Here is a 26,481-nt window from a genome sequence, read left to right on the forward strand (position 1 = left end):
AATTGGTTATAGGTATGTATGTGCCTAAGCTGATTTGGATGTGTGCATGTTATTTGAGTTGTGTGTTTGTACATGTGCAATTATGTCACACTCTCCTGTCTAACAGTGCAATTGTGAGATCCTGAGAGTTGGTCTGACCCCACAGAACAACATTATCAAGAACTGGATTTACCTGTCACTTCCGGTGCATCTCTTAGGAAGTCGACAAAGTAAGCATCAGCTCCTGAATCCACCAATGCTTTTTTTTCTTCACCAAATTCCTCCTCAACCAGTTTTGCCAAAGATGTATCAAACCATTTTACATCCTCTAGGGTTGTGAAACGATTAGCAATAACATGCTTACATTCATGCTTCCACAACTTTATCAACACCTTTAGAGAAATTCAACATCTCAGTTGGATATTTATTATACAACTTAGGAGACAAAATTTTGAGTTTACTCAGTATTTTTTTTAAACATCATACAATCTCCAAACTAACTGCAGTAATGCTTTGCTCTTATGCAGGCAAACCAAAGTTGTACCCTTTTTCAGACTTGATTCAGCTGAATCTCTACTTAAGTTTGTGTCTAGTATATAAAAGGAGTGCATTATATATTTGAGGCTTCTTTGGAATTTTGTCTTAATCTAGCATCCACACTAAAAGAGTTATTTTGGTAAATGATTTACTTCCTTTGCAATTTTTTTTGAAAGCATCCATAGTTTTTGAGGTAATTTTGGATAATGTTATCAAGAGTAATTCTCAAAGTTGGTGATATAAGAGAATAAAACCATATCATATAGCCAAAAAAGCATCAACCAGTTTACAGAAAGTTACTGAATGTGCTTTACAGTAATTGTAGTGCAAAACTGATATAGTCGTCATGGTCCACACCTGGTGGTGTGGACCATGACACACCTGTCACACCTCAACACACCTGTCTTGAGTTTGAAAGCTTGTCTAACTAATCTAAACCATACACTTGCTCTAATAGAAGTTTACAATAACTAAAAGAGTAAATCCTAATAAAAACACTTATTTTTTTTTTAATGACAAAGCATCCATTTCCCATGCATTCAATTAAAAGGGGTACTTTTTAAATCCCTGTTCAGGCATTAAGTAGTCTGTATTGTTCTTTGGAACTTGAAACCCTTCAGCTATAGAAGTTGTGTATTTTACCTCAAGGAGAAAATTAGATAATATTCTAAGAAATCTATAAACATTTTTCTGTGCCCCAAACTGTTTCATTTAAGCAGCAATTAAGAAATGATCCTCAGAATTAGTTCTACTGAAAAAAGAGTAGTAGATTTTCTTCTATTCTCTCTGATTTTTTGGACAAACTGCTGTAATTGAGTTATCAGGTATGAACAAGGAATATCTTTAAATTAGTTAGTCTGGTTCCCAACACAAAAGGATTAAAGGGCTATCCAAACATTTGAACTTGTAGATACAGTTAAGAAGTGAAGCTACTTAGCTGTCAAACAGGTAGGATCAGTATAAAAGTGCTTCAATAATGAAGCCGGCTAAACTTCATTTAACGAACCTGTAAGTCTACACCAATAATGGTTACACGAAGAGGGACATTACAAGATCAGAGTTCATGTTTCAAAATTAAGAATTCAACAAATTAACTTTTCAAAGAAAAACTAAAATTAAGAGCAAAGGATTATTTCAGGTGTGTAGGTTGTAGCCGTGTTGGTCTAAAGACATAGGCAGACAAGGTTCTTTGGGTGAATCTGATATCTTATTAGACCAACTTAAATAGTTTAAAGGATTATTTCAAATACTTGATTTCACAACATGAAGAATTATTCATGTTAAGTACAGAGACTGGTTTTAGTCTGAGGGCTATTCTCTCTTCCATTTAAAACCTCAAACCCAAGAATCAGGTATTGCCATTGCTTAAAAACCTCAACATACAGATCTTCAGAAAAACCATGTCATGTAGTAAAATATAGCAGAATATTGTTTATAAAACTGAACTGAATTTTTTTTAAGCTTTTAAAAATGTTAATATTTTAGTGAGCATAATAAATGGTAAAACTAATGTAGAGTTTAACTACAGTGGTTTCAGATTAGTCTATGAAATCTATAAAATGCTGTAAGTATTAATTATCAGTATCACTGGTATTGTTTCATCCAAGTGTTTGTGTTTTCTGTTTGTTTTTTTTAACTGCATGAAAGTATCTACTTTATATACCCAGTTAAGGATCAAGGACCCCATTTTATGTGGTGATTTCCAACACAGGATGAAGAAATATCATCCGAATCTTCCAAACTAAATATAGAACAAGTGATAATAGATTACACAATGAGATGTTTCTTACTGTACATTGAAATTAATCTAATTGATATTTTTGGACGGTCAAGCCTCATGCATTACTTACATTTGAGTCATTGATTACTTCTGAGATAGTATTCAGCATTCCTTGCCAAATCCTTGACAGATCTCTGAGATTGAAGACGTAATGGAATTTGGCGGGGGTGGGCAGCATTTTTATTTTTGTAATTTGCCATAACCTACGTGTCAGTAATACCAATTTGGCTACAGATCTTCTCACATCTTCCGAGAAGCCCCGCTCACTACAATAATGCCCTAGTCCAATTATGCCTGGAAAATGCAAAAAACAAATAAGTGAAAAAAACCAGAAACACTATTTTCACTTTTATTTTACCTAGAAAATACTTGTGCATTTCAACCTCAAACAAAGCTGTCAGACTTTGCACTTCAAGTGCATTGCACGGTTAAAAAACACTATGTAGAATTCATATTACAGTAAAAGCTCTGTTATCTGGCATCCCCCGGGAATGGAGGATGCCGGTTAATCAAATATGCACTATTTGGTGCACTCCCCAGCGTCAGTGTGCTGTGGGACAGGGAGGAGGGTCCCACACAGGCTGTTTTTTCCCCTGTGCAGGCTGCTTTGCCCTGGGCCAAAAAGGTGGCGAAGAAAAACTCAGCTCCCAACAGCGAAATGGGAAGTCCCCCAGGAGGTGGTATTTCCAGTTTCAGTTTTGCTGCATCGCTCAGATGCCAGTTAATAAGAGTTTCCTGGCTAATAAAGTGCTGGTTAACACAGCTTTTACTGTATGTATTTAGTTTTTACTCCAAAAGTCAAAACAGTTTCTTTATGCAGGTGTACCACTTGCACATGCAGCAAGAGTACACAAAACACCCTCTTTGCACACACGACTAGGAAACAAAGCTATGAGTTTTTTGTTCAGTAGTTAACAAAAAAAGTCTTAGTTCTGGTCTCAATTTTACTTCAAAATGAAAATGTCCATTGATAAATGGAAACAGTTGAAAGCATTTACCCATCTTCATTGCAGCCCTAACCCTGCAGCATCTTACAATTCTTTTAGGAAACTCAGGTATAAAGCAAATAGGAAATAACTGGAAAAGTAAATTAATTTGTTTTTAAGAGATTTAATTCTTCTGAACTTTCAGCTATACTCAACTAAGTTTTCTGTTTGAAGTTTCTTCAGTATTCTTAAGCTATGGTCAAATTCCTTAGCTTACAGGGAAAGCATGATGTAGAATGAGACAGTAGTCAACTGATTAAAGAATGCAAAGGGAAAAAAAAGAAAAGAATGTCACTTAAATCCCATAGGTTGTAGGACCTGTAGTAGCAAAGCAACAGAAAGCAGCAGATGAACTCTTCCTTTCTCTTGTTTCTCTGCCTCAAGCGGCCACAAACTGAAATTCAACTAAGCCTAAATTTTTCTGTGTCTACTCTCTCTACCCAGAGTCTACTCAACATCTAACTCTCAATTAAAAAAAAACAAAAAACAACTTACAAAGGTTCTGGAGTAGGCTGCAAAAGCCCCCTGAATCTGAAATATGACCATGCATTAGTACATCAAAAAGGGACCACACATCGCACACAAGTCATCTCCTCTCAACATTAATCAGTCACCACTAATTTGCTAGCACTGTACTTATGCCACTTCCCCAGTCTTCTGCAATCCCAAAACATACTGTGATTTGATGCAATCCTAAAAAGTAACCACAGAGAGACCAAGGTCCAGGTAGTGTGTTTGAAAGCTAGTGTACTAGAAAAATGTTAATTGAATTTAGAGATTCATGTAGTGAATTTAGAGAATAAGCAAGACTAGAGACTTAGCTGGTGGTTAAACATTAAAGTACTGAGAAAAATTAACAACCATCTTCTGAACTGCTTCATCCCCACATATTCCAAAACAAGTCTTCACTTTACCAAAGATTTTGTCAATTGAGGAATTAGAAGGCAGAGTACAGTTGAATATGGAGAACTGTCTCTTGAGTCTCTGTGGGATGTCATTGCGACCTCCACCAGGGTGAATCATGGCGGCCAGGAGCTGGATATCCACAATATTAGTAAACTCGCCAGGCTTCTCCAGGTTATAGAATCCATTCTGTTCCATCAGCTGTCGGACTATCTCATTGGTAACCTACAAGCAGCCATTAGTAATTGGAAAATATTTCACAAAAAGAGTATTTTTTCAGAAGAACCAGGGAAAATAATTATAGAAATGTATGTTTTTTTTCATTCTCTATATATTCTTCTGCTTTAAACAAACAAAAAAGTTGTTAGTAAAAACATCACATAATTACCCAGTGGAAATCTACAAGTGGACGATCATGAGGTCATGCATCATCCTAATACTGAGGTTTAACTCTCCAGCCATTCATTTGATTGAGTCTCACTTGATCTCAGCGTGGCTTCCAACATCTTCCTTTCTGTTAGATCAATAGAATTTGAAGTTTCCCTCCCCACTTTTCAAATAATTTTTCATAGGACCTTGAATTTTTCAGCTGGTGTCTCTGCTTTATCATCATGTACCACCAAGTTTTTTTAAGTCCAGCTAAACATCTGCATGCATAGGATTACTTTCAGGCAGACTTCTCTGTTCTAAACCAAATGAGAACCCCTGCCTGAGTGACTTGACTGACTAGCCCTATTAAACTGCCCCTGTTTGCGGAACACTTTTCCTGGTAATTGGTCTGTTTCCTGAATTTGATACCATATATCACAATGTCCTCAGTATACACTATAAAAGTTTTTAATTAGTAAATCAGAACTGTAGGTGTAAGGTTATAGATAGGCCTAACACTTGGCAACTCTATTCTGAACTGCTTCATCCTCACATATTCCAAAGCAAGCCTTTGTTTGGACTTCATGAAGTTTACTCTTCAATGCACTTTAAAGTTATACATTTTGGACAAAGAAGTAGATGATAGAGGTGGTCTTTTTAATGAGCCCAGCCATCACTAAAACTAAAGTATAACACCTCAGTTCTCTGGCTGAAGAGGAATTAGCTTACTCACTGGTAAGAATAGAAAGGCAAGAAAAGACTTAGATACTTATAAACAGTTGTAACAAACCTGATCTCCCCACTCATTAATTACAGGCATATTGACATCATCTATGAAGACAGTCATCTTCTTCCCAGCAGGAGGACCAAATGTTGTGCCCATACGTTTGTCCACATAACTCTCTATTGTGTTCTGTAAGAGAAACCTTTGTAAGCCAAAATGAACCCTATCCATTCCCGTCAGCTTATGTTGGGATACCAGCTTATGGAAATTTAATTCAATACTGAGGGTTTGCAGTACACTGTTTTCTTAGGTAAGGTACTGAGAAATCAGATTTGGCAATGGGATCTGTACTTGTTGAAGAAATATCAATATTTGTATAATACAGAAAGAAAGGCACCCTGCTCAAGTAACTATGTACCCACCAATCTGAAATTATGCACTAAGAAATGTGAGCTACTTCAGTTGCCCAAAAAGTATGAAGTATCAAATTGTGTCTGTAGCGGAACAGGCTTTTAAAAAAAAATCTAAAATTATTTTTTCAGATTTTTTTAAAAATTTAAATTCTATTTGTTTAAGTCCAGTTACTGGCAACATATAAATATGACCGTATTTCTTCTGCCATTTTAAACCATTCATTTTGATCAATGATTATTTTATTTTCTCTTCTTACTACATTGTATGTCACACACATATGAAAGTCATCAGTTCTACTGCGAGAAAAACAACTCTGAGGAGCCAAGAAAATGAGGCATTCATAAATTCTACATGATCTGATCATATTAGTTCTCTGCAACAAATATATAATGGTTTATTCTGGGAATGTTGTAGTTCTGAATTACTATATTCTATGCGGGTGGTTAAAGAAGAGCAAGGACAATTTGGCACCATAGTGAAAAAAGAAGTAAAGCTTACATTATCAAAACCAAAGAGCTGCAGATTGTTAATACATAGAGCCATCATTAAATATTTGAACTTAAAGACCAAGGTATTCATTAGCAGAAAATTTTTCACAGCCATTATTTCAGCTGCCACATATTAAAGCTCCATGTATATCTCTTCCAGTCAACTCATTACTGTTGTCATGCTACTCATAGGATCCACATTCAATGACTTCTTTCCCACTGAGTACATGGAGTTCGTTACTGCACTCTCCTCATGCAAATACTAGTCTATGTCCTGTTTCAACTTCTCTGTTTATACCTGGTCAATCTTCTCACCATCTTGCTAGTTCTAGTTCACAGTTCTAGGCCAGTTTAACAGTCTAGGCACTGTTAAAAATTAGTCATTTTTACATATTAAATTTGCTAGCAATCAGTCTTTGGTCATAGGGACATGCCTAAGCACTCTCTCAAGAGTGGATATGCCTGCTCTGCAGTTAGGGAATATGATGTAGGTAGACATAGCCATTCTAACTTTTAGGTAGTTAGCTTGGGTTAAAATAGCTATAAAACCACAGTGGCACAAACCCTATATACTAGCTAGCAAATAAGAGGCCATATCAAAGAGCTTCCCAGAAGGCTTGTGAGGCCCTTACAGAAGATCATGCCGCTGCATCTTCACTTCTATAGTTATCTGAATTGGTTAATACAAGAATGTTTATATGTACTGTCATTATACCTCCAAGTGCAATGTAAACATATACAGTATCTTTGGCTGATTTCCACTAGGCAATTCCACCGGGTTGAAAGACTCCTTGAAGGGTACTGCATTTACTCAATTCTAAGTCAAGGCACCCACCCCCCATTTAATATGTGAGGGGAAAGTCCCTCATATATTAGAATCAAATATGAGGATTGGGGGTGGGAGGACATAGACTGCAGAAGACCAGAACGTGTGTTGGGGGGGGAGGTTAGCCCCCCAAACTAATGTTATGGTGGCCGGCAGCAGCAGCAGCACCAGCATCACAGCACTGCTCAGCATGCAGCCAGGCCAGCATTTCATGCATGTTCAGCTCCACATGGCTGAGGAAAGAGGCTAACAGCACATGCATCACACTGTACAGAGTACAATGCGAGTTGTAGCTTTCGTGCTGATGCATGCACTCAGCCCCACCCCCAATAATATTTTCTCTCACTGTCTATGGGGGCTGGAGGCAGGCAGCTGCTGTAGTTGGGCTGCAGCCCCTACCCAGAGTGGGGTCAGGGTCAGGGCCACAGCTGCAGTTGCAGTCACAGCCTGCCCTCCCACCTCTACCACCTCTTTTCCCACTATCTCCCCTACCCCATGCAGTCATTGCTTCTCCACCTTCCCCTCTCTGTCCCTCCCTTACCCTTGCTCCACACCAGCAGGCTCTGTCCCCTTTTTCCATGTGAGGTACTCCAGGCCACCCCATAGCTGCAGTGCTAGCCCACATGGTTGCTAAGAGGACTGGGAGGGACCATGCTCAGTACCCTAAGGTAGAATAGGGGCAAAGCCTGCCTGCACAGAACAGAAGTAAAAGGGGTGGGGGAAGCATGAGTGGAGGCTGTGGAGAGGAAGAAGTGGGGAGCAGAGGCTAAGGGAGGAGGGAAAGTTGAGGATCAGAGGCTGGCAGGGAGTGGGTTATAGGGAACAGAGGTTGAGAGAGGAGAGGTGAGGGTGGAACATAGGTGGGGGAAAAGATATAATAAATTTATAGATTTTCCATGTACAGAACCTAATTACTGCAGGGTTATCTTAAATTCAAGTTGATCTTAGATTTATGTAAATATAGTAAACTAATAGGTTGCTATAGTAATTTCAACACGCTGAATCTAAAAACAAATCATCAATGCAATTCATTTTAGATAACCTGAACTGAATTTTCCTTCTTTTCCTGACAGAGAAGACTCATGAGTAAAATGCTAACCCTTTTGGTCACAGATAGCTATCTATACACACAATCATCCTGATGAAAGATTGAACACAACTCAGGAGACAAACAGCTTACAATTCTTAGAGCAGATAACATTTGTCTAAAACAAACATTTTACAATTTTTTTTATCTCAGTCTATTGAAAGTTAATGACAACTTCAGACAACTAGGGAGAACTGGAATATATTTTAAGAATCATTTACGGGTAGCAATTAAGTGAATCATGCCAAATAGTTCAAGAGTAATGTTATACTCATCAGGAAATCTGCAAAAAATATGGCACTTGAAGTTCAGATGAAACTGACTGTCAAACTGTTTTTAAAAATGTTTATGCACAAAGATAACCATATTTTAAAATGTGAATGTAGCTAAACACTCTAGCTAAGCTCACGATCTTGCTGTTTTTTTATAACTGGTAACATCTTTCAGGAAAATTATCCACATATGAATCTATAAATCTGATGAACTGTTATGAGCACCCCAATGATAACCCTACCTGGAACATTAGTGGGGTAGTTGCAGATGAGAAGTTCAGACTCTTGGCCGTGTGGCTTTCAGGATTATATTTTGACATGAATCCCTTGATGATAACAGTTTTAGCAGTTCCTTGCTCACCAATTAGTAGCACAGCCTAAACAAGAGAAGAATTCAAATGAGCTTTGAGATGGAAGAGCCAAGTATGTGACAAAGCCTCATCAAATCTTCTCCTTTACTCGTCAGAAATGAAACAGAAGCTTAACTTTCAAAATGAAAATCAAGTTGAAGGAAGCACAGTACTGTCACAGAAAACAATTCAATGTGTTATGTCTTACAGTATATAGGCAAAGAGTCATTTGTTTCTACTATGCCTTCACTTTTTTTTTTTTTTTTAAATTATGCCATACTTTACTTATAATAAACTTTGCCATCCCCACATTACATTTTTCACACCCCAAACAAGAAAAGAAAAGATACCTTGCCCTGCCTCGCTACTGTTTCAATAAGGAAGTTTGTCCTCACATTGTCGACATTTGGCACTAATATTGAGCCATACTCTGGAGTGCTGTTAGTAGGATACACGTATTCCTCAACGCGACTATTCCAATGCATCCATTTACCTGGTCAGAACAAAACAAATTGAAAATTTCCAAAGCTCCAAGCATCTGCCTACATCCCATCTCTAGTAAATCAAATATATTGTCACCTACAGGGCCTCAGAAGTAAATGCTATCCCCTAAAGCAGTATTTCTCAACCTGTGGATCATGCCCCAAGAGTGGGTCACAGAGAGATCTGAGGGAAACACTGCAAGACTGTATGAAGCCAGCACACAACTGGGCAGGGGAAAGGAGGGGTGGGCAAAACACACCGCAGGGCAGCATAAAGGAGAGAGAGGGGGCCGGAGACAGCAGTTGAAGGGGAAGGGTGGGGAGGAGACAGACAGACAGACAGACTCACTCACAGCTGATAGTTATACTAATTAGGTCTGCGTGAAACAGCACCATTCCATTGCAACTTCCATTTTGATGGAACAGTGTTTCATTTCACAAGCACTGTTCTGTTTTGTTTAGTCTGAATGTTTCAACATTTTGCCCATAGGCTATAATAAGGAAGCATGAAACTGCCTATAACTCTCATTTCTTGCCTGCTTTGAATGAAACCTGCAAGGACAGTAGTCCTTTCTGTGGGCATAAAGTCTGCCAAGACCTATTTCTGGGGAAACTGCACCTCAAGTTGTTGACAAGCAAAACTGTCACTTGCCGGTGGCAGCAGCCTCCTGTCATCTGGCAGGAAAATCTAGGGGCCCACACCCCCCAGAGAGCTGCAGGCCTGTGCCATACTCCTCCCAGGAGTGTGGGCCCCTGATCTGCCTGCCAGTTGACAGGAGGCTGCTGCTGATAGCTGGGATGGGAGGCTGCTGCTGATAGCTGGGACCAATCTTCCTGGGTGCAGCCTGTACCCAGCACCAGGATGACTGGTGCTTCCATTGGCCCCAACCAGCAGCAGCAGCCTCCAGTAATCTGACAGGCAGATTGAAGGCCCACCTGCACCCCCAGGAGGGCTGTGGGGATGCACCAGACACCTTCCGGGGTGCAGGACCCCAATCTGCCTGCCGGATCACAGGAGGCTGCTGCTGCTGGCTGGGACTGGCATTGGGTGCAGCCTACACCCAGCACTGCAAAGATTGGTGCTGCCGCTCACCCCAGCCAGTAGCAACAGCATGCTGTCATCCAGCATGGAGATTTGGAGGCCTGCACCCCTGGGAAAGCTTGGGTCTGTGCCAAAATCCTCCCAGGGGGAACAGCCCCCAGATCTGTGCTGGATAACAAGAGGCTACTGCTGCCAGCTGGGACTGGAACTGAAGCCAAGTAAGCCCAGCTTCGAAATCTGAAGTGTTTTGAAACTTTTGAAATGTTTCATTTTAAAACTGTTTCGAAGGCTTTTGTTGCTTTGATTTCACTGTTTCAAGCTCAAAAAGCATCAAAACAGATTTGAAACTAAACATCCGGCAAAATTTTGCACAGCCCTAATGCTAATGGCTCCTAGTGTGAAAAAGGTTGAGAACTACTGGCCTAGAGCTCTACTCCTCTCAAAACCCCTGGGAAAGACAATTTTCCCTATTCAAAAGACACTTATTATTGTGACAGCTTGCTGACTATTATTCTTTAGACAGTACACAGACACAATACTTGATGCCTTACACCATTGGCACCCAACCTTTTTCCCAGTAAACCAGATTGTCAGTGGCCAGTCTACCCACAGGTTGGATCCAGATATCGCTTGATCTCACACTGGCACAGTGGGAACCATCTGGCTGCGCAGAGGCCAGGGGCTGGAGGCAGGCGGACAGGAAGGAAGGGAGAATTGCCCAGCTTTGTGAGGGAAGGGAGCATGGCCAGGCCCCAACTTGGCCCTGCAGAAGGGAAGGGGGAGTGACCCAGCCCCAATCTAGAACCGGAGTGGCGGTATGGCCTGGGTCTATAGGGGAAGAGGGAGTAGGCTTGGCTCTGACAACATATGAAATGCAGTTTGGGGATTTGGCAAGGGAGAGGGTAGCTGTACTAATAGCCACTGCTCCCCCACTGCCAAGTTTCCAGACCCATGGGGAGCCCTGAAGGCCAGATGCAATGGAGCTGGAGGACAGATGTTGAGCACCCCTGCCTTACACAGATTGCCTTGTTTGACTCTCTCACAATACAAGAATGCTTTATTATCTAAAGCAACTGAGTTTTGTTTGTTGAACAAAAATTAGCAAGTGAACCAGAAACAAGCATTTGATTCAAAGAACCTTATGACATGCACCATTTCAAGGTTGTCTTTCTTTAAAACGTTACTTGAAATTTCCTTACAGGTTACTAACCATCAGGAGTCACATAGTAATCAAACATGGTATCTTCACTGCCTTCCAGGATATGAGGGAGATCAAGTTGTATTGTGCTGTGATTCCGAAGCCAGAGCTCCATCTTGCATCTATCTTCCAATTCCAGTAATGCTCCAACACTCCACATGAGGGAAAAGATGTACAGCCTTTCCAAGTGCTCTGCAGTAACCTCCCCTCCTTGCTCCTGAATGATGGGTATTTTTGTTTTTAATGGCTTAATAGTCTCCCATGAAAAAAAGGACACCTAACTCTGAGAATCTAATCATTATGTCAGATTGCAAATCATTAGCTTTGGATTTACTGGAATTTCTACACCAGGGCCACTTTATAAATAATGAGTTATACTATAGTGTATTTTCTACACTTTAGAGAAGTATATACTAAGAAGTAAAGATATAACAAAATGCTCACCCAATTCTCCACAGAAACCTGAAGGAAAAATTTTAAATAGCCTCACTCTACAAGTCTGCAAACACATTTTGTTGTATAGGCAACTACGGTATGCCAACTCTACTATCAAGTTACTGATTTGTTCCTAAAGGATTAGGCCCAGACACCAAAGCGTCTTAGTGTGGGGGTCCATCATTCTATTTTAGGTCTTTGGTCTACTCGTTTTAAGAACTCTCTCTGTAGATCTACATCTCAAGCTTGACTGAACTTTAGATGATGAATTGTACAGGTGATCGCTTCATAACAGTACTCTAAACTGTACTCTAGCTGTTTTTTGCTTTTAGACAAGATAAAAAAAGGTTTTAGTATTGACCAACAAAACACAGATTGCTCTGGGAATTATCAGCCTGTCCTGTCACACATTTCCCCATGACATGCTGCCAAAAATACAATTGGAAGTGTCCATCAAGCAGAATCCTGCTTTAAAAACAAAGCTGGCTTCTTGCGCAGCCATTGTATTTGGGCCATTTTTGCCTCCAGAATGCATGCACTCCTCCCACAATCTTCAAACTAGTCTGAAATTAGGCTATTTAATGAGGTACTGATAGAAGGATGGAGAGAGATGGGCAAGGACACTTTTTACTGTCCATGGAATGAAGATTACGAACATTTTCATGTTTTGCAAATACCAAGACCTGTCAACGTTGCTTTAGAAAAAAACAGAGGGAGAGTAATTGATTACCATCCCTGCACTCAAGGAACTAGGTTCAAGTCCTTGCTATGCCATTTACGCAAATTGTGTGTGGATGTCCCAATGACCAGGTTGGAAATTGTAGTACGTGCCCCACACTTTCGTGCTGAAGAGTTTCCAGTCAGTACAAATTAGAGAAGCAGAATATGGGTTGTGTTGCATCTCCAACTGTCAAATTAAGCACTCTAACTCATGCTTCAGTTTCACTTAATGACCTGGTATTTATGCAGCACCAAGTAAAATCTCCAAAGAGATTGGGACACTGTCTGTAGCACCTGCTTGAGTTTCTTGACAATCTTTCAGCTCACTGAATTGACTTGGACACAGGAGAGACTCCTCTGAGTTTCCTGTATCTCAGTCGGGTTCCCCAATCAACAAGCTGAAACCTAATTTTGGAGTGTTTGCTCACTGTCTCCCCAGTTTTCAGTGAAACTTTCTGGACATAAAAAACTCTCATGCAAAGTTGTCAAAATATATACACCTCCTCAAAATTTTCATTCTGAGTTATCAAATATTTTTCTGTTGAAAAAGCCTCTTTGAAATTTCCCCAATCATATCTACAACAAGAAGTATTTTGAGTGGAATCTTCCCTTGGTAAAGTGAAATAAGGAGAGGCTTTTAACTTAAACAGCCTTGAAGCAGGATTTTTTGTTGGTGTTATGCTATTGCATTTTTCAATATTTTTAAGAGATAACTGACCTTTAGAAGGCTTTAGAATAGATCAATGGCAAGCCAATTTCAGTGGGTCACTCAATAGAACTTTTAAAAAAATCCAGATATTAGCTTTTTGTCACCACATTCAACGAACTGGTCTGCAGGCCAAACAAGTTGTAAACGAAAGGTCCATTATTATTTCTGTACGCCACTCAGTGGCTGAGTTCAGGGAGATTGTCTGATGCTCCCTGACCATTCGTAATATTGTCAAATCGAAAAGGTATAAGAGCACTACAAAAAAATAAATGAAATAGAAGCAACTCATCATAACTGCCATTTTCCAAGAGCAAAAAACTAAGATACTCATCTTTGTGATAATTTCAGTTCTTGGGGCTTTCAAGATGCTTCTTTCTCCTCTACATAGACATAAAATACAAAATTACATTACCTAGAATGTCAGTAAAGATATTTTCTTCACCTTCAGGGGGATAAGTCCCTGCAGCATACTAATACTCTGCATGATCACAAAGGCCTCCAGCATCTCTATTTTGTATTCCAAGGCCTGGATACTGAAGTGATACAGGTCTGGGAAAGATGAAGTATACAGCTGGCGTAGAATTTCAGCTTCTTGCAGGGAACGTTTTTTCAGGAAGCCCTGTTATAATCCAGAGTAAGAAAACATGCATGTCCACAAGCCTCAAATTGATTGAGCTTATGAGTTCACAGTGCAAACAGCAGAGCCACTGCACATGGCTATTGAAAAATCACAATGACCTCAACAACGCAAAAAATCAGTAGTCACTACACAGGAACAGAACTGCCCACTTTCATTCTTTATCAGCTATGTCTGGCACTCTTCAGTTCTTTCACGTGACAATAAATGGTTTAAAGGGCTCATTAAGTTGCATGATAATCACTAGTGATGACATCTACCCATACTTACTGCTATAACCCAGTGCAGCAGTTGAAAACATCTTTATTTTGGAGTTCAGCAGGTCTAATCAACATAGTAATCTACAGATCACAGTTTCCCAAACTTCTATTGTTACGTATGTATATATTATGCATGGGTTTATTTTTACTGTGTTGCAAGTCAACATGTAAGTTTCATTGATTCCTAGCTATCAACCGCCTGTCAACCTGCCTGAAGTCAAGAAATTGTGCACCTACTTCTTGCATGATTCCACATCAGGTCAGAAGTAGAAATATTTCCCATTATTGCTACTGTTTACTATTTATACAATTTTTTATAGCAATCTGCTCTTTTAGCAATATTTTGTCGTCACATTTACTATACTTTCAAAGAAATCTTTCGAGATTTGTTCTTTTTCCTCCCAGATTCTGCTGAGCTTCTATGGCCATGTACTCCTATATCCCTGCAAGTCTTTCCCTATGACAGCAGTTACTGCTCAAGTCTGACTTTTTTTCTCCAGGCACCTCTTTATGAATCCCAACTCATCTCCAGTCTAATAATTATCTGTTTATCATTTCTACTTAATTACCAATATAAAGCAGTTATTTTCCTTAATATGCTTGAAGAGAGCATTCACTCCTGGATGTTCACAGTTTAAAGAATTAAGTTATGAATAAGGCTACTGTGAAATGATAGTCAAGCAAATAGTGTACATTTTTCTTGACTAGTTTTCCATATGTAGTGGAAAAGTTATTTTCTTTATGTGACTTGACACCCAGTTTGCATTATATTTCTTAATACACATTCTTGAAGATGCTAAGACTTGCTGGAGTTATATGGGTTGCACCACATATCTTCTACTTTTGCATCAGCTAGAGTTGATTTTGATGTCTTAACTTTAAAACTCCTAACTAGTTCAAAGTTAAAGTAATGGGTTTTTTTTCTGCTATGGTAGCTCAAAATGTAAGGATTTAAGCAGCAGCCCTCAGTTGCTTAAATAAATGCTTGTCTAAGGAAAGTTTTACCTCCTAATGTAATATCTGCAAAGTAGTCAACAGTTACATTAGGTAACAGGAAAAATAGGTTACACACGCACACACACACACACACACACACGATATACATAATTGCTTAAATTTTAAATAATTCCCTGAAGCTCTCCTGTGAAGTCTTCACAAGAGTCATGGTCTGCAATGTTACAGGGTGTAGGTTGTAGCCGTGTTGGTCTAAGGACATAGGCAGACAAGGTTCTTTGGGTGAATCTGATATCTTTGATCTAATAAAAGATATCAGATTCACCCAAAGAACCTTGACTGCCTACGCTCTGCATGGACACTTAAGCCTGAGGACCTTATTTTTAACTGAATGCATGACAGTTCTGTGATGCTGCAAAAAGCACGGTATTTTGAAGTTTGCTTAACTTTGCTTGAACTTTTCTGATTAGGAAGGTGACTGCCCCCATCTCCTGATTGCTCTAATAATCCTGTAATGGGGAATAATAGAACTCTCTTTACCTTTATTTGAAAGTCGAGTTATAGAATCCTCAGAATTCATCTAATTAATTATATGCAAGTTCCTGGATTTCAGCATAAGTGATGCCATAACCAAAACCTTCTGATGCTACGTGACACTGTTTTCTCCTAGAGTCAGGAGCTTCTTGGATCTTTTATGTATCTGATAAATCAGGCCATTTGATTGACAAAAATGTTTAAGAGTCCTATTTTTTATTTCTATGTTTAAACTTTGGCAAATAATTTTTAAAAAGAATTTTTTTTGTTCTGCACAAACTGTTTACAACTTAGATTTTGCAATATTGCATAATACCACATGGGATATAGTTATGATAAGTGCAATTTCAATTTGTCCAAACACAAAAACAACTGGATAGGATAGTGTATTCCAACTGAATCAACGAACTGATTAACTATTCTCAAATGGATAATAGTGAAGACTAGTCAGTTGAAAGTTATCATTCTTCTGCATAAAACTAAACCGATACGATAGATTTCTATCCTTGTAATAAATAACTTAGTAAGTACTTGTTCACTGTACCTCTAGAATAGGGCTCCAGTTTAGAATTGATGAACTCATAAAAACCATGCCATTCCTTGACACTGTGGCTGGAGAAGCATTGTCAATATTATGAGGTTCAAAGACTATTTTACAGTTGGGTGCCATTGGAATACGGTCTCCATTAGCCAGTGTGAGGGTTTTGTTATCATCCAGTACAGAATTCAGATTTTCAATCCAAATTGCATCAACAGGACCATCAAGAACTATCCAGATGTGCTCACCTATAAACCAAAGAACAAGAATTTATTAATCAAAGCCTACTTTCATTTTATTTCATTTCGCAGGGTATTGTGTGCCAATTCTGAAAACATATGCATTGTTGGAACTGATGTAGTCGCTATATTTTGGGGAGAAATAATTTAATGATACGTGATATAGAACTGGGACCTTTCTGCCAGCACAAAAAAAAAGCATACAGCAATTCAAGAAATTTCTTGTGGAAGAAAACTGGTCTGATAGTTATCAGGAAGAGGGAGATATTCCTGGTCTTACACGAACAGTTGTATACTTCTCTCAGTTGTGGAGGACACCCAATATCCCATAGTCCTTTGCTGTCCCTCCAAGAACAAGGGAAGAAGGCAGAGCACTAGCTCTCTAATGACCCATCTAAGAGCAAGTTGTCAGGTTGCTCTGTAGGTACCCTACCCTGCAAATCTACCCCCCCCCCACCACCACCAATCAGCTGACTGGCAGAAGTGGAGGCATTCTCTTTTGCGGGGCACCCTTATACAACAAGTTTTCACTGAAGAAAAACAATAACCTTATCCTACCAATCAGCCGATTCATTGAAAGAGGGGCATTCTCCTGCAGTGGGAATCCCCTAGAGCCACCACAATCCCACTAAAATTAACTCCAAATGAAACAAGCTCTCAATTATTAATGTAGTATCCCTAGTTTTACTACAGAGCTGCAAAACAAAAAAATTGCAGCCCAGCCACAAGTAGCCTCAATACTAATGTTCAGAGGCCTAACTGAACTCCCAGTTCCAGATATTCCTCCTGCTTTATTTGAACTTAATTTTCTATGAGCTCTTGTTGGCCACCAGCACAACCAAATGCCTCACAGAGCAGCTATTAGCAAACTCAAGTCTCTATATCATATCATATCATAGGTTGGCTAGCCCTAAATGGGAAGCTCAGCCTTCAACATAACATCAACTGAGAAACTAGATGGGCCTGTTCAGTAATTGGACTCAGATAGGAATTAATGGAGGCTGTTAGCCAGATACTGTTATACTTTGAGGAAACTGTGGACTCAAAAAGTAGTTAAAAGAAGAGATCAGTACAGGGAGGGGAAGTACCGTGAGGACAGAAATGGTCTGTAGTTCCCTCTCTGTGGCAAAGGCAGGACAGAAGGCAAAAGAATAGCAGTTTTGTAGAAGGACAACATAATAATGAAAGCCTCCAGGGAGGCTACCCTATGAGTTCTGAGATCTGGGCTTGGAATGACAGCATGACTTGGCTTAAAGACTAAACCACCAGCCTAGGAAAATCATGGAAACATACTCAGGTCACAGAGGAACACTTTATAGTGGCAAGACAACTATACACCAGTTAATCTATAACCAAAAGCCTACTAAATTTCAGCTATATAATTTTATACTAGTATCAGAACACTGCTTAAAATAGTTATCTTTTTTCCCCTTCACCTTTCTTAGCTCTCAAAGTTTTTCTCCATAAAGTAGAGAAAACTCCATCTGTCCAGTCATTGGTTGCTACATCAAGGCGGCCGAACATCTGAGATGCTGTGATCGCTTTAGGATTCATTCTCATTTCACGATGTGGCTGTCCACAATCTATAAGTGTTAAATAAGAGTTAACTTTGACATTTCATCACCACCATGAATTACTCTTAATTACCAAACTAATACATAGCCAGCGATTCATTACCTGTCAAACTTAAAAGATTAACTTCAATGTATAAAATGTCTTAGCTACACCAAAAATGTGATGATCAAAGCTTTCAAAATTAAAGAGCAAAACACTTTGTTTCTTTATCTTCTTAGGGGTGTAAAAGGATAGCCTTTTTAAGGCTTAGTCTCCTAGAGAGGTTCTTAAAATGCATAGTTCTAAAACCTTTTGGCTTTGGATATACATTTTTGGACATCAGAGTTAGAACAGCGTGCAAACACTGCATTATTTTCTATTGACAAATCGCTTTTTAGAGACGTGTTTTTACACACCTTGGAAACGACACATTGGGCAGGGCTAACATATGCTATTAATGCTATAAAGACTTACTGTGCAGCTGTATAAAGTCTGCATGGGGAAGCTCCTGGGGGAAGCTGGGAGCTGAACAGCACCAGAACAAGGGGAGTTTCTCTATCCCCTGTGGCTTCCTGGTATTGAGGCTGACCAGGAACCATGGCAACTGATACCACTCTCTCCCCATCCCTTTCTTGATCCATGAGAAGCCTGCATACCAGACCAGGCTGGTGCATAGGGTTGGTCCACAACTGGAGTGCCAGGTACAACACAGCACACTGCCCTTGGTCCAACCCCCCACACACTGGCTCCAGAACCATGTGGTGGGTCAGACCTGGCATACTGAGTCCAGGCCTCTGTCTTGGATCTGGGGACACATGCCGAGTCAGACCCAGCATGAGATCTTACACTCACAGCACAGCCTGAACATTGGTTTGCCAGATTGGGCCAGCATGCGTGGTCAGGGCTGCTGCACAGCCCTCAGCCCCACAAACTCCAGACCTCAGTTACTTACCTATATTCCAAAGTAATTTTTTGAGAAAGGATTGTAAACACACTGCTCTACTATGGAAGAATAATCAAAAGTACAAACAAAAGCTCTATACATTAGGGCTGTGCAAAATGGTTGTTTTATTTTCGTCATTTCGGAGGAGAGAGATTCGTTTCGGTGTTTTGGATCTCTGCTCCATTTCAATTCATCCAGCATGACGCAGATGAAGCACAGCTCAGTAGGGTACCATGTGCTGTCTGGGAGCTGGGGCCACTGGGGCTCAGCGGTGCTGAGCTCTGGCTGACTGCTGGAGCCACCCCAGCTCCCAAACAGTGTGTGGCACCCTGCCAAGCTGCACTGCACCCACACGATGCGACAGCTGCTGCATGGGTGCCAAGCAGAGAAGGCAATCCCCATTGTCCCACACTATGCAGGGGCTCTGCATCCAGTGAGTGTGGGGCTTTTTTTTTTTTTAAGTGCTAGGAGGCTGGGAGTGGGCAGATCAGCCATGAAGGCTTCTCCCATGGCTCCCCCCACTGGGACAGAGGCAAGCACAGCTGGAGGAGCCACAGTGCAGAGGGTAAGATCTTAGAGTTCTGATGAATTACAGACTCAATGCAAGTCAGCCATGTAATGCAGCTCCAAAAAGGCAAATGCAACTTGGGCTGCATCAACCCGAGTGTGAGGTATAACAGATGGGAAGTGATAGTTCCACTCTGCTTGGCACTGGTTATGCCTTGTCTATTACTGTGTATAGTTCTGGCCTCTATTTTAAGAAATATATGGAGAGGTTAGAGAAGAAGCAACAAAATTGATAAAGGGGTTGAAAGACAAGTTCTATGACACAATGTTGAGAGAACTAGACATCGTTAACAAGGCATGGATCAGGTGACCCTTGAGGTCCTTCCAACCCAATGATTATAGATTTTTCCCCCAGTAACAGTATTATCCAAAAGTCTACATTATTACAACATGACCAGTGATCTGCTGCTTTGCAGATCACAGACCAAAAGCTACTGCATATACTATATATGGTTACTTCAACAGTTCCACTGTACCAATGGGATGCTTCTTCTGAATCTTCCAGTCATGAGTCATCATTATTCCATAGACCTGCAGCAGGAAAAAAAATCATCTACAAGCTACCATAAGGTCTCTTTGTGTCCTTACATTACTTAGGTCACTTCAACTCCCTGGTTAAAGTCAACATTTTCAAGTTCCTAGCTTAAGTATTCTGCTACTTTTCATGTATATATGGTTACATACCTGTCATTGATTTCATTAGTGTGTGGATGCAAGTTGTTTTACCTGCCCCACTGGGCCCCAGGGTCATCATTCCATGCCTTACTCTCTGCGTTTCAAACAGCTGGATAACTTTCAGTTTCCAAGGAGGGTGACAAATTAGGCCAGCTTCTGCAACCTGAGGACACCATCACAAATCTAGATCATGGCTTCTCTCATACTTCAATTTGCTAATCAATCAACTCATGTCCTCCTAACAAATTAAATATGGCCAAGATACTATAGTTTTAGTATATGAAAAGGTCTCATCTAAACTTAGGGTATACTTTCAAAGAATTGCCTTAAGACATAAAAATGGTTCTTTTCACACCATCCCCTCTTGGTAGAAAAAAAATCCTCTCTAAAATCCCCAACTTTAAACCTACTCAAAGGGTTCATAAAGTATTCTTATTTCTTATATAGGTCATTCATTCTTCATTTCAGTTGAGAAGATATATAGGTGAAAAACTACTAAAACAACAAAATACCTACATGTGCCTAAGAAATAAACAAAGCTGGCAAAGTGAGCAAAGCGTGTCTTCATGTACAGACTGGATAATCTTATGAAGACTACTTTTAAACTAGGTTCACCTGGAGATGGAGACAAAATCCCAGAGGTAAATAAAGAGCCTGGGGGTATGGATAAAAACTTAGTAAGGGGACACAGTAACAGAAGCCTTAGCCATGTTCTGAGGGAAAAGACAGGGCAATCAATTAGATACCCAAAATGTGTATATATCCTACCACAAGAAATATAGGGACTGCACAGGAAGAATCGGAGCACAAAATTATGATGCAATTGGAATTGCTGGGACATGGTGGCATAGTTCAAATTATAGGAGTATGGTCATGGGTGGGTATAGCTTGTTCAGGTGGGATAGGTAAGGGAAGAAAAGAAGAGGTGTTGCCCTATACATATATATGTTCTGATATGCACTACAAAGTACAAAGTAGGCTTGTTGAAAACCTCTGGATAAAAATGAGAAGGGAGAGCAGCAGGGGGAATGTTATTGTATGCATCTACTACAGGTCACCAAACCAGGAGAAGGATGTAGAAGAGGCCTTCTTTAAACAACTCAGCAGCTTTCAAATTACAGGACATGGTTCTCATGGGGGACATTAATTATTGGAACATCTGCTGGGAAGGAAACTCAGCAGTGTACAAGCAGTCCAGCAAGTTTCTGGAGTGTGTTGTGGGTAACTTTTTGGTACAGACGGTAGACAGGCCTAGTAAGGGGGAAGCTCTTCGACTTGCTGCTCACAAACAAGGAATTGGTTGAGAACATGAAGGTAGAAAGTAACTTGGGTAACAGTGACCATGAAATGATAGACTGTGTCCAGGGAAGTACTGTCATGTGGTGCCACAAGCACATCTGCAGCACCACATACTGCGTATTTACATGTTCTCCATGTTGCAAAGGGAGAGTTGCTCATGCACGCACTGCTCCGCATTTTTTTTTTACACCACTTTGGTTTTTTTACCCCTAGATATCCAGGGGTCAAAAAAAACCCACAGAAAAAGCAGAGCAGCACATGCACAGGCAGTGTATGCCACTCAGAAGTGGAGTCAGGCTGTCCAGACCATACTCCAGCTGCTGGCCAGGCTCCATGAAGCAGAATTACCACTGCTGCAGTCCCAGGAGGCCCCCAGGACCTCAGGTAAGGCTGCTGGGGGCAGCCCAGTGCTGGCCCCAGCCTCCCCTACCCTGCCCAGGTCAACTTGCCACATCCCAGAGCACATGTGGCATGGGCATGCCCTGGGAACAAGTAGTAGCAGCTTAAGGTGCACCTCTTCCACTTGTCCCTAGGAAGTCAAATGTCCACACTTGTCTGGACATGCCCATAGAGTACAAAATTCTAAGGGGAGGAAGGTAAAAGAGCAGCAAAATAAGGACACTGGACTTCATAAAAACAGACTTTAACAAGGATCAGGAACTGGTATGTGGCTCCCCACAGAAGGCAAGTCTGGGGGGTGGGGAAGGAGTCCAGAAGAGCTGGCTGAATTTTAAGGAGGCCCTTTTAAATGGCCCAGGAGCAAGGTATCCCAATGCAACAGAAGAATAAAAAGTGCAACAGGAGGTCAGCCTGGCTAGACAGCAATCTCTTCAATGAGTTGAAGCTCAAAAGGGTATCCTACAAAAAGTGGAAATTTGGTCATAGTACTAGGGAAGAGTATAACAGTATTGCAGAGACATTAAAGGGAGAAAATCAGTAAGGCCAAGCCACAATATGAGATGCAACTCGCAAAGGTCATAAAGGGCAATAAAAAGATTCTACAAGTATGTGAGGATTAAGAAGACCAGATGAAACCGTAGGTCCCTTATGGAATACAAAAAGCAATCTAAACAAGGATGATGTAGAGTAGGCTGAAGCATTTACTGACTTTTTTTTTACTTCAGTCTTCATAAATAGGGGCTGCTCCCAGATGATGAGTGCAATGGACAACAAAGATAGAAAAGGAGATGGACACCCTAAAGTAGTAAGAGAACAGGTTAAAGAGTTACTTACAGAAGCTAGATCAGGGGTCGGTAAAATGGTGGATCTAGCTCCATTTTCCAGGAGCCCCTGGCCACATGGCTCCTGGCCAGTCTCCATAGAGTTCCCAGGGTTGCAGAGCCATGACAGTGTGAGGCTGCAAAACCAGGGTTCTTTCCTGGCCCTGCAATCCCAGGGTCTCCATGAAGACAGGCTGGAAGCTGCACAGGCAGGGTGTGCAGCTGGATGGGGAGCTTCTCCAGGGCTCCGGGACCAAAACAGGGCTAGGAACAATGGTCTCTAGGAGATATTTAGGTTCAAGATTAGGAGAAACATTCTAATTACATGGGTGGCCAAACACAGGACAGGCTAGCTAAAGACACTGCAGAATCATTGGAAATTTTCAAGAGCAGGTCTGACAGACACTTGGCTGGAATGGTTTAGTCAGGAAAGATCCTGCCTTGTGCAGGGGGCTAGACTAAATGACCTTGTGATTTCCTTCCAGCCCTAGTTTCCTGTGAGTCTATGGTCCCAATAAGAAACTAACTGGTTCTGCATTAACAGATTGATCATTCATAAACTCAAGCAGTTTCCAGCTCTAGTTCATGTATACATTGTGCTGATATACAAATTCACTGACCCCCTACAACGAAGATGGCGGCAATAAAATCCTGCTCCCATTTCTCAATTTCATCAATACTACTTCTAACATAGCACTTCTAATCTCAGCTCAACACAACCTGAGCTCCCTTTTATCTCCACTAGCAAGAACAAAGTCAAAATAGCCTTCTGGGTCTCCACCATCTCTTCTTCCTGTTGCAACCAAGGGCAGGTCCCCACATGCAGAGGTATGCAGTTTGTGCCATTACAAGCAGTTTTGTGGTGCCACAAACCGCACACGTAGCAAAATTTGTTAACAGCAAATCCTGGCAGCAAAAAAAACTCGGGGGGGGGGGGGGGGGGGTGCAGAATACACATCACTAGCATTCACCAGAATAAACAAAGGGCTGGCCATCTAGAGCAATGCTTTGGCTGCTGGCCAGAATCCGTGCTCCCAGATGTGTGCCCCTGCTGCACCAGGACACCAGGTAATATTGCTGGGGCCCTACCCCCACCTGGAACAATTTGCTGTCCATTGAAGCACACGTGCAGGAGCATAAAGCAGTGGCCCGAATTTGTACTGCAGTTATTTCTGCCTCTACAGCCATGACCAGACAAATGCAGCCGTGTAGTATGCAGCAACACGGAAACATCTGCAGCATGACATACCGCACATTCAGCTGTTCCCTGCCCTGCAAGGGAGCAGCTGGGGGGGGGAAGTGGGGAACGAGTTTGACCCCTGGATATCCAGGGGTCAAAAAACACATGCAAAAAAAGTGGAGCAGTACACACGAGGGTAGCATACGCTGCTCAAAACTGGAACCTGGCCAGTTAAAGCCACACTCTGGCTGCTGGCCAGGCTCTGGGCAGCAGGATTGCCACTTCTGCAGCCCCAAGAGGCCCCCAGAACCCCAGGTAAGGATGCTGGGGCCAGCCTGGTGCTGGCCCAGACTCACCTACCACACCCGGGTAACCTGCTGTGCACCAGAGGGCATATGGCACAGGTGCTCCCCAAGGACAGCTAGCAGCAGCACAAGGTATCTCACAGCTAGTTGTCCCAAAGGAAACAAATTTTCACACCTGTGTGGATGCAGCCTACCAGTAAATGCTCCTGTACATGGGGACCCAACCCAAGACTTTCAGCATCACTGGTGCGACTAAATTTGCAGCAACACTACCAAGGAACTTTAAGTACCATATTTACCCAAATCCAAAATTACTTTCAATTTAAGAATAACTTAGATTGAATTTAGAAGAATTAGATTCTATGTATGGAAAATGTATAAATTGGTTATACTTTTCCATGTACATAATCTATTTATTAGAGGGATTATCTTTAAGTTGCCCCTTCCCCACACTGCTACAGCAGAAAAAGCACTGGCTGGGAGGCATGTAGTAGAGTAGGCAGGTGGTGAGGGAGTAGTCACGTAGGGATCAAAAGACCCCTTGCCCCATTTCCCCACTTTTTCCCCCCTAACTCACCACCACATCTCTCCTCTCCTGCCCTGCAATGCCTAAAACTCCTGGCACCTGCCCCACTACACTTTCAGCTCTCAGCCCCAGCCTGGCCATTCAACAGCCAGCAGTGGCAACCTTTGCTGCTGCCCCCACTGCCACCATTGAATGACCAGACCAAGGCCAGAGCTTCCACATGCTCCATATGCAAGAGGAAGTGGAGCCAGCCCTGCCTGACAGTAAGGTTGGGACAGCGGCTGCTGCATCTCTGACTCTGTCCCTGACCTAGGCTTGAAGCAAAGTCAGAACCCCCTGCCTCCCAACCCCCCCTCCCAGCTTTTTACTCAAAGACAAGGTGCTTTCCCCTACCCTTCACCCCCACGTTGAATGAACAAAAATACCTGGTCTTGGATTCAAGTAAAAACAGTAATAACCAGATGTGGAGGAATCAACCTGTCTACCTGCCCGTCTCTCTGATGTATGGCTACAGCCCACCCCTCCTCCCCCCTGGTTACAAATTCTGGCTGCTGGATACACCTAGTCATCTAGGTAACAGGGTTGAAATTCCTGAGGGAGAAGGGGTAACTTGCTCCTCCTGTGTAATCCTAAACTCTCACCTGAGGGTGCTGACTTTTTTTTTTTTTTTAATTTTTTTTTTTTTAAACTGACCAACCAGCATCTGCTGTGGTATGAGGATACTGATTTATGGTTAGGGCCAAAGGATGAGGTCAGAAAGGTTATCTAAGAGTCTATCCATCTTGGAGAGGAGAGACATTTGGAACTCACTCACATGCAAAGATGTGCTTGCCTCCTGAGGATGCTCAAATCAGCCTCTGGATGATATTTGTGAGCAACTTACCTGAATTTTAGCTAGTAATGTAGGATGAAGTGTTCTGGCAACATAGCAAGAGCCGTTTCTGTTTGCTCTGGAATTTTATTTTTATTCTGACTAACAGGTCCAGAGAGGTCTCGCTCCCACTCTATGCGGCGCTGATCAGGCCGCAGCAGGAGTACTGTGTCCAGTTCTGGGCGCCGCACTTCAAGAAGGACATGGAGAACTTGGAGAGGGTCCAGAGGAGGGCCACTCATATGGCTGAGGGCCTCCGTAGCCAGTTGTATGAGGAGAAGCTGAGGGACCTGAATCTCTTCAGTCTCCACAAAAGGAGACTGAGGGGGGATCTACAACCTTATCAGGGGCCACCAGCAGGGACTCGGGGAAAGTCTGTTCACCAGGGCACCCCTTGGAGTCACCAGGCACAATGGCCACAAGCTGAGGGAGGATAGGTTTAGGTTAGATATTAGGAAGAACTACTTCACTGTAGGGGTGGCCAGAGCCTGGAATAGGCTTCCCAGAGAGGTGGTGCTCTCACGTTCCCTGGAAATATTCAAGAGAAGACTGGATAGGCACCTGGGTGGGGTCTTATGACCCCTCCCACCCCCAGTGCTCCTTCCTGCCCATGGCAGGGGGTCAGACTAGATTATCTGTCTAGGTCCCTTGCGACTCATTGATTCTATGACTTGTACCCTGTAACTGTCTTATAGTTTTTAGCAAAGACTTTATATTATTTTCTCTTTTTTTTGTGTAACTGCCGCGTGGCACTCTCACATTTATGTAACCTTGAAGTGGACTGTTAATCAAAATGAACGCTTTGTACTTTTCTCCACTGGCATTAAGCTACACATGCGCATTCTGTAAATTTCATTTCTTATCTAAAAGTGTAATTT

The 26,481-nt window shown here is 41.6% G+C and overlaps 1 protein-coding gene across 5 annotated transcripts in view; it reads right to left on the bottom strand.

The window, feature by feature from the left end:
- The window catches only part of DNAH5 (dynein axonemal heavy chain 5), a 294,998-nt gene that overhangs the window by 97,025 nt on the left and 171,492 nt on the right, over positions 1-26,481 (bottom strand). For 4 of the 5 annotated variants that reach the window (XM_019541689.1, XM_019541661.1, XM_019541670.1 and 1 more), the window contains exons 41-51: positions 20,212-20,365; positions 17,900-18,046; positions 16,231-16,472; positions 13,744-13,920; positions 11,450-11,654; positions 9,066-9,208; positions 8,608-8,742; positions 5,345-5,467; positions 4,197-4,410; positions 2,367-2,590; positions 173-371 (exon numbers count right to left, since the gene is read on the bottom strand). In XM_019541689.1, the coding sequence (XP_019397234.1) occupies positions 173-371; positions 2,367-2,590; positions 4,197-4,410; positions 5,345-5,467; positions 8,608-8,742; positions 9,066-9,208; positions 11,450-11,654; positions 13,744-13,920; positions 16,231-16,472; positions 17,900-18,046; positions 20,212-20,365 (1,963 nt within the window). The remainder of the gene's footprint in view (positions 1-172; positions 372-2,366; positions 2,591-4,196; positions 4,411-5,344; positions 5,468-8,607; positions 8,743-9,065; positions 9,209-11,449; positions 11,655-13,743; positions 13,921-16,230; positions 16,473-17,899; positions 18,047-20,211; positions 20,366-26,481) is intronic. The other variant, XM_019541679.1, reaches the window with a different exon arrangement.

The sequence above is a fragment of the Crocodylus porosus genome, unplaced genomic scaffold, assembly GCF_001723895.1.
Source record: "Crocodylus porosus isolate Cpor-Errol unplaced genomic scaffold, CroPor_comp1, whole genome shotgun sequence".
Classification (NCBI taxonomy): Eukaryota; Metazoa; Chordata; order Crocodylia; family Crocodylidae; genus Crocodylus; species Crocodylus porosus.